At 40.4% G+C, this 8683-nt stretch overlaps 1 protein-coding gene across 1 annotated transcript; it reads left to right on the forward strand.

Moving 5' to 3' along the window:
* The first annotated feature begins 6603 nt into the window (after positions 1-6603).
* Positions 6604-8340, forward strand: LOC128520793 (piggyBac transposable element-derived protein 4-like). Its single transcript, XM_053495195.1, has one exon. It carries the CDS (start codon positions 6604-6606, stop codon positions 8338-8340), a length of 1737 nt encoding a protein of 578 aa, XP_053351170.1.
* Positions 8341-8683: the final 343 nt, after the last annotated feature.

An 8683-nucleotide genomic window follows, 5' to 3' on the forward strand; every position in this document is an offset into this window, starting at 1 on the left:
TCTGGGACTTGAAGTCCAACTAAAACAAAACTACAAACCAACATAACGAAAAACGAAACAAACTTAGAGCGCTTTGGCGCCCTCTAGGGGTTAACCCTTACAGTTTGTTTACGAGTTCATGAAGAATTCCACGAGCCAACATAAACTGCATGAAGGGATTCTTCTGTTGATCCATTTCATCTGTAGCCTATGAATATTTTCAAAATAATTCAAGTCAGGTTTAGTTAATCTGATACTAAACTGAAACTAACAGTTTTCATCAGATTAAATGGAGAAAAGCAAATAAAGAATTCTCTGACAAATTAATGACTAAAATATTATGTTGTAATAAACTTGCTCTTTAGCAGAATATATTTTAAATATGGCATGAACATGAAGTAAACAGTAGCATGATCTAATTTATTTTACTATAGGCAGCTATTTTTTTCTTTTAGCATCTGTTCACTCTAGATTATTGGATTTACTCTACTGTCCACTGTCCTTATGCACATGATCCACGGCAGCTCTGCTATAGGTCAGTGAAGACCAATGTTTTGCTAGGTAGTAATAAAAGTAGTTATAATATAATGAATTAATTAATATCATTAATTTGTGTGAATTAATGATTATCTTTATTTACCATGTGTCACCAGAAGGGCTCCCTACTTTTGAAGATGAAATAATGAGACGTTGCTGAGAGGCGACATGGTGAAGTAGTGGTTGGCACTGTCACATCTCACCTCCAGGGACGAGGGTTCGAGGCCTGCCTTTGGGTCTGTGTGTATGGTGTTTGCATGTTCTCGTCGTGTTTTGTGGGTTTCCACCCGATATTCTGGTTTCCTCCTACATTCCAAGAGATGCAGAGTAGGCTAACTGGTGCTTCAAAATTCCACAAAAGTGTGTGCATGCTTGTGTGCCCTGTGATGGATTGACACCTCATCTAAAGTGTACCCTGCCTCCACAGGCTTCCACCACCCTGAACAGGATAAGTGGTACAGAGAATAAGTGAGTGAGTGAAGACTAAAATCTTGATGGTGATGGACAAATGTTTAAGTGTCTCTTGTAGTGTATGTCAGGGACTGTTTGTTATTCTTTTTTTAACTGAATGAATTCAATTAAGAGAAAGAGGAGGATAAAAATAAACAGCAAAGACTTCCTTTTAGCTGAAGAGATCTACAGATGAAGATAAATCTGATGATGCAGTGGTGTAATGCTGATATGTACATTATAATATGAAGGAAATCAGAAACCTCACTGTACCTGCATACTGCTGAATCCTCTTTAGTTTTGTCAATACTAATTACAAAAAAATTTTTAAGTGAAGATTAACACATAAACATGAATATTTCTAGAAAAGAGAAATTACATTTTCTCACTTGCTTCCTTTAACTTGTTTTTAGGTGTTTAATAACTTAATACATTATTTACTTTCTTCCACCTTCATGTGCCATTTGTGACAGAAATCTTGTTAGTGAAAACTTTAATTGTCATCTGTCATGAACCCCTGTTACTTAATTTTTTTTTTGTTTAGTTTTTTCCCATGCTGTCAGATTTCTCTACACATGGTCACACTGTTAGCCCGGATTTTGTATCTAATTAAACAGTTTAATTGCAACATACTTAAATAATTTAAGATTTAGTTCATTAATATAAAAATGTAGTCAATTTTACTACATTTGTAGACATAATGAAATGTGTTAATAAGTTTAAGTTTAATTAACTAAATTAAAAAAGTTTTTGATTGACCACGCCCCCTTCCCCCCCCCCCCCCCCCCCCCCTGTGAGTGATTATCTGTTGCAATGCAGTTTAGAAGACGGCATTTTGTGGTTGCATATGCAATGCATTTAATTTTATAGAGTTGTTGGTGAGCAGTTAGAACGTAAACGTTTTATCCCATTTTTGTTTAATTTTTTCCATCGAGAGGTTGTTTGTGAGTGCTGGAAAACACTGTCTTAAATATGTTTCAGCTTTTCTTTTGTCTGGCTTGAACACCTGGAAGGAGAATTTGGCAGCATAGTCGTGGCATCGGCTGTTAACTTTTTTTTGAGAGGGAGTAAAATTTTTCCGTGCCACGGGCATATGCCACTCCACATGTCACCGTTGTGTGCGCATGTCACTGCTACGTGCGCATGGCACTCCACATCTCACCGCTACTTGCGCATGGCACTGGCAGCTGCCACTCGCACGCTACCAGTACAGCAGCTGTCACTGATATGTCCGTCTGTCATTGGTCTCAACGCAACTATACACGTCTGTATACGCCACTGGACTCCTTACGGTTAAATACGTTGGTCACATGACAGCTGTATAAGCCAGTTACGGGACTCATTATGGTTGTACTGTATATCGTGCACTGAATAATAAATGTTCTGTTGTTATGTCTTCAATCATTGTAATTTGACATTTTTTCGACAAACACTCTCTGCCCTACACAGACACACACACACACACACACTCAGAAACTCTGCAAGCACTAAGACCCAGCAGGGGAGATGATAGGTAGTCGTCTCCCTGCTGGGTCTTAGTGCTTGCAGAGTTTCTGAGTGTGCGTTTGTGTGTGTGTATTCACACAGACGATTACCTACAAAAAACAAACAATACTCAAGGACATAAACAAATGTTTAAGATAACATGCGTGTGAATTCTCATCTCGACAAAAATACATAGAAAAACTCTGAAGTGCTCTGAAAGCGCATTCCTGCTAATCCTCTGCTAACCTTCGAAGTTACAAAATATACTGTGCCCACCACCACGCAAAATGACCCACCACGCAGTAATTTTCGTCGCGCGCACCTCTGCGAGTATAAAGCAAGCTTTAAGTGGTGACAGTCGCACGTAGTTTTTTTTTTTTTTAATTTTTAATTTAATTTTAGGTCGAATGACAGCCGATATGTGAAGACACTCGAGTGACAGGTTCCTATGGCCGTGTCGGGTCCCGTAAAATGCGCGCATGGCCGTGCCAGGTTGGTTGCCATGCGCATATAACAGTGAAAGATCGAGTGCCATGCTCATGTGGAGTGGCAGCTGCCAGTGCCATGCGCAAGTAGCGTGACATGTGGAGTGCCATGCACACGTAGCCGTGACATGTGGAGTGCCATGTGCAAGTAGCGGTGACATGTGGAGTGCCATGCACACGTAGCCGTGACATGTGGAGTGGCATATGCCCGTGGCACGGAAAGATTTTACTCTTACTGTTTTTTTTTTCTTCCCATCAACGGGGTGTTTGTAAGTAACATTATTTTGTAATAATTTATGGCATTTTGCTGTTAAAGTTCTTGATTTCTCACTCTCACGTTGCGAAAACGATTCCACATATGTGAAGCGTTTTTCGCGGACGTTTAATTAATTTGTTTATTGTTCACTTTTGTAAATCGAGGGGTTGTTTGCAGCACTGAAAAGACGTTGTGGTATATTCACCCGCCAACTAACGGTGCAAAGTCTTAAAATTACTTCCTGTGAGGCGAATTTTACGGCCCTTTGTCAGCGTTGTATTTTTCTTGCTTTTTCATTAAGAGATAGTTTGCGAGCATATGAAACATAACAACAGGTCCTGGCGTTTTCAGCTAACTAGTTGATTTCTGTTACTGGCTTGCGGTAGACACAGTCCCGTTTAAACTCCTTCAAGTCGGACACACACACCGCGGTCCCGGTGGAGCAGACTGTGTGACAGGACGACCACAGTTTAATTAATCAGGTGAGTGAATTTAAACTTAACTTTAGAAATCAAGTTTTGTTTCGATACAGACATGATTTAAGATACAATAAGCGATATGAATATATAAATGCAAACACAACTAGATGCTTTCTAACATTAAACTTTGTGTATTAGGTGACAAGAAGGCATGTATTGGAAATGCAAGTATTCTTTTAACTGTGAAAAAAGATCACAGCTATTTAAACATTATAGACTAATGCATGGAAGTTATGCTAGAAATTAGCCGTTTCCTTGTTTACACCAGAAATGTTTATGCACTTTTAAATCATTTAATGCCTTAAAAGTGCACTTATCCAGCTTTACACCAATCCGTCTAGTCAACCGGCAAGTGCAGATGCAGCAATTAAGTTTAGCTGTCTGTCTTGTGGGTTTGCTGAGTATTGCTCTGAGGCTGATTACTTGATTCACTTGCATACTGTACATTTTTAAAGTAAATCATAAAGTTGCATGCCCTTACAAAGACTGTAACTTTGAAAGCAGTGTCTACTCCACTTTCAAAGCACACAAGAGTAAAAGACACAAGGAACAGAACTGGAAGGCATTCAAATCAGAAATCATTGGTCATGATTACATTAGCTCAGACAGTAATGCTGCTCAAGAGCAAATGTTCTATGCTGATGATATAGAAGAGCTGAGTGAAGAAGCCAGTAATGATCTTCCTGATTTAGAAAAACAGCTTGAGCAACTTTCACAGCCACTTGTGCACAACAGAGTCAGAGCTGTGTTAAGTAAATATCCTGACTTGGATGAGACAGATTTGAGAGAGGTTATAAGTGCTGTGTCAGAAAGTAAAACGATGAGTTTTTTGGCCAAAGATGGACCTTTAGGGACTGCTAAAAGGAGAGCAGCCTATGTATGTCAACAGTTTTTACTGGTTAGCCCAATTGAATATATTGTTGAAAAAGCCCAAAAACCGCTTGCATATGTCCCCATTCTCTCCATGCTACAGAAATTGCTAAACAACAGAGAGATGTAAGAAAAGGTCAGTGTGGCACAGGAATACAGATCGTATGTGGATGGGCAGTACTTTAATGAAAACTCTTTTCTTACAAGAGATAAATTTACAATTGCTCTAGGCCTTTACATCGATAACTTTGAAATAGCCAATCCTCTTTCAACATCAAAGCTGAAACACAAAATGTGTGCTGTGTATTGGGTCATTGCCAACATACCTGCAAAATATAGGTCAGCCCTCAATTCAATACAGCTTGCTTTACTATGCAATACATCTACAGTCAAAAAGTGTGGTTATGCAAAAGTTCTGCAACCCCTTATCTATGATCTGAAGATATTGGAGCAAAATGGTGTTTACCTGGAAAAACTTGGTAAAACTATGAGAGGTACAGTATTATTTGTTGCAGCTGATAATCTTGGTGCCCACTCCCTTGCAGGATTCTTGGAGAGCTTCTCTTTTGAAAGATTTTGCAGATTCTGTATGGCAGGCAGTGGTGATGCTCAGCAGCAAGAGGTATGTTCTGGTTTCTATCAACTCAGAGACAAAGATTCCCATGATAGACAGGTGCAGGAAGTGCAAAATAACCCAGAATTGAGTCGAACTTATGGTGTGAAAGGTGCCTGTCCATTGACTGAGAATCTTGATCACTTTCATGTAGTCACTGGGTACCCTCCTGACATAATGCATGATGTCTTCGAAGGTGTTGTTCCAATTGAGCTGTCCCTGTGTGTCTGTGACCTGATAGGCAAGACTTATTTCACTCTAGATGTGTTAAATCATGCCATCAAGTACTTTAATTACACATTTGCTGACAAGACAGACAGACCACAGGTGATTGGAAAGGGATTTTCCACCAAAGGGACCATTGGTGGAAATGCCCATGAGAATTGGTGTCTCATACGGCTTCTTCCATTTCTCATTGGTAGCTATGTCCCAGAGGGTGACAACACTTGGGAAGTTCTCATGCTTCTCAAAGACATCATTGAGCTAGTTCTGGCACCACAGCATACTGAAGAAACACTGCAGTTCCTGGAATGTAAGATAGCAAATTACAGACAGCTGCTGCAATCAACATTTCCTGATTTTCGTTTAAAGCCGAAACATCACTACTTGGAACACTACCCTCAGCTAATAAGAAAATTTGGTCCGCTGTGTGAAGTTTGGACAATTTGCAATGCACAGAATTTCAAAAATGTTCCACTGACTCTTGCTACCAAACACCACAAAGCAGTCAGTTACCATCTTGATTGTAGCTAATTTTTTGGAAACAAACAGCCAGACAGACACAGAGATTCTGTCTGTCTCTTCTCTGGATAGAAGTTCTCAGTGGCCAGATGCATTTCCCATTCCGAAATTTTCAGTTGATGTTGAGTATCGTCAAGGCAACCTGCAGTATTTGAGAGGTGAAACAAACCTTAAAGTCGCTAAAGAGATGAAACATGACAAACACATCCATGTTTTAAAGAGCCAGCCTCATCCTCTGGCTGGGAAGGATGGAAAAATCTCATAGATCGCTTACAAGATCACATAGGTATTCAGGGACAGGCATTAACCCTCATATTATGTTAAGGGTCAATTTGACCCATTTCAGTTTTTTTGTTGATCAAAGTACTGTTTATCCTTCTTTTATCTTCATGAAATTTTGTGACTTTTCCTCATCTGGGGTCATAAAATGGTGTGTAAAATATGGACACTCTGATGCGTCCGAGAACGTCTGTGCAGAGTTTGTATACAAAGATGATGTTGCGGGTCATTTTGACCCGGACACTTTGATGTGGGTAAAAAGCTGATCAGATGCAAAATAAACATGTCTCTCTGATGTACTTTGTTTTGAATAGCCTCTAAATAAACATAATTAAATAAACACAGACCCAGGTGTGTGTACGGGCCAAGCTTTCTTCCCTTTGTCCTTGTCACTGTTCTCATGTCATCTCTTTGAGAAGCACACCAAAAATGAGCTCCAGAAGGTTTACAGCTGAAGAAGTTTTATCAGAGATTTTTAACTGGGACAGTGATGAAGAAGAAGAGATTTCAGAGACAGAGGATTGTTCAGAGCCCGAGGACAATGTTATTGATGATCCTGACTTTCAATTTTCCCATGATGAGGAGGATTCAGAGGAGGAGTCTGCTGCCATCTCTAAATCAGAAGAAAACCAAGTACTGCAGCAATCATCATCCACAGAGGGCACATGGACATCTAGAGATGGTATTATAAAATGGTCCACATCACCACACCTAAGCCAAGGCAGACTGTCATCTTCCAATGTCATCAAAATGACTCCTGGTCCTACAAGATTTGCCATCACACGAGCTGATGATATTCAATCCACGTTTCAGCTCTTCATATCCCCACCCATAGAGAGGATTATACTTGACATGAGTAACTTGGAGGGGAGGCGTGTATTTCAAGAGAAATGGAAGCCACTGGATCAGACTGACTTGCGTGCTTATTTAGGAATTCTGGTGTTAGCTGGAGTATACAGGTCAAAGGGAGAAGCAACTGCAAGTCTGTGGAATGAAGAGAATGGAAGGCCAATCTTTCGTGCAACAATGTCTCTGGAAACGTTTCACATAATATCTCGTGTGATCCGATTTGACAACCGTGACACCAGAGCTGGTCGACGTGAAAGAGACAAACTGGCTGCAATCAGGGATGTATGGAATAAATGGGTTGAAATCCTTCCTTTGATGTACAACCCTGGCATCCATGTTACTGTAGATGAACGCCTTGTTCCATTCAGGGGCCGCTGTCCGTTCCGGCAGTATATGCCCAGCAAGCCGTCCAAGTATGGCATCAAAATATGGGCAGCTTGTGATGCAAAATCTAGCTATGCATGGAATATGCAAGTATACACTGGAAAGCTACCTGGAGGAGCATCGGAGAAGAATCAGGGGATCCGTGTGGTGCTGGAGATGAGTGAAGGGCTGCAAGGTCACAACATCACTTGTGACAACTTCTTTACATCCTACCGCCTTGCAAATGAACTTCAGAAGAGAAAGCTGACTATGTTGGGAACAATAAGAAGAAATAAGCCAGAACTTCCCAGTGAAATTCTGAAGATGCAGGGAAGATCTCTGCATTCCTCAATATTTGTTTTCTCTGATAAAGCAACAGTTGTTTCATACTGCCCAAAGAAAAACAAGAACGTTCTTGTCATGAGCACAATGCACACAGATGCATCTCTGACTACAAGAGAGGACAAGAAGCCACAAATGATCCTGGACTACAACTCGACCAAAGGAGGAGTTGACAATCTGGACAAAGTCACAGCAACATACAGCTGCCAGCGCAAGACAGCCCGTTGGCCCTTGGTTATCTTCTACAACATTGTGGATGTGTCTGCTTACAATGCCTATGTCCTGTGGACTGAAATCCATCATCAATGGAATGCTGGCAAATTGTACCGACGTCGGCTTTTCCTGGAAGAACTGGGCAAAAGCCTTGTCACTCCCAAGATCCAGAGGCGAGCCAGGCCAGCTCGATCACCAGCAGCTGCAGCTGTAATTGAAAAAGTCAAGTTCGTGCCATCCATACAATCTGCAGTGGATACAGGTGTACAGAAACGGAAGAGATGCCAGGTCTGTCCCTCCGGAAAGGACAGTAAAACAAGCACATCTTGTGTAAAATGCAAGAATTACATCTGCAGAAAGCACACATTTACATTATGTCCATCTTGTGGACAACATTGAAAATGTTGAACACTGAAACTCTAAAACTAAACAAAATAGTTGTTTCAAAAATTGTTCTGGAATTTCAAATTGTGTTGTATGTCAGTTTTTTAAATGTTTATCTAATAGAAAATAAAGTTGCTGTTGTTTAAACCCAGTTTTTTGACAGTTCTGAGTGGAATTACACAGTGCGGGTCAAAATGACCCGCAACATAACCAATGTGATTTTTTTTCAACATAATATGAGGGTTAAAATGGTTTAGATCATACCTGTCTGATCGATACCATTTTGTAGATCTAAATGGAGAACTACAGATCGCTTACAAGATCACATAGGTATTCAGGGACAGGCATTAAAATGGTT

This window comes from Clarias gariepinus, chromosome 1, assembly GCF_024256425.1.
Source record: "Clarias gariepinus isolate MV-2021 ecotype Netherlands chromosome 1, CGAR_prim_01v2, whole genome shotgun sequence".
In the NCBI taxonomy this organism is placed as follows: domain Eukaryota; kingdom Metazoa; phylum Chordata; class Actinopteri; order Siluriformes; family Clariidae; genus Clarias; species Clarias gariepinus.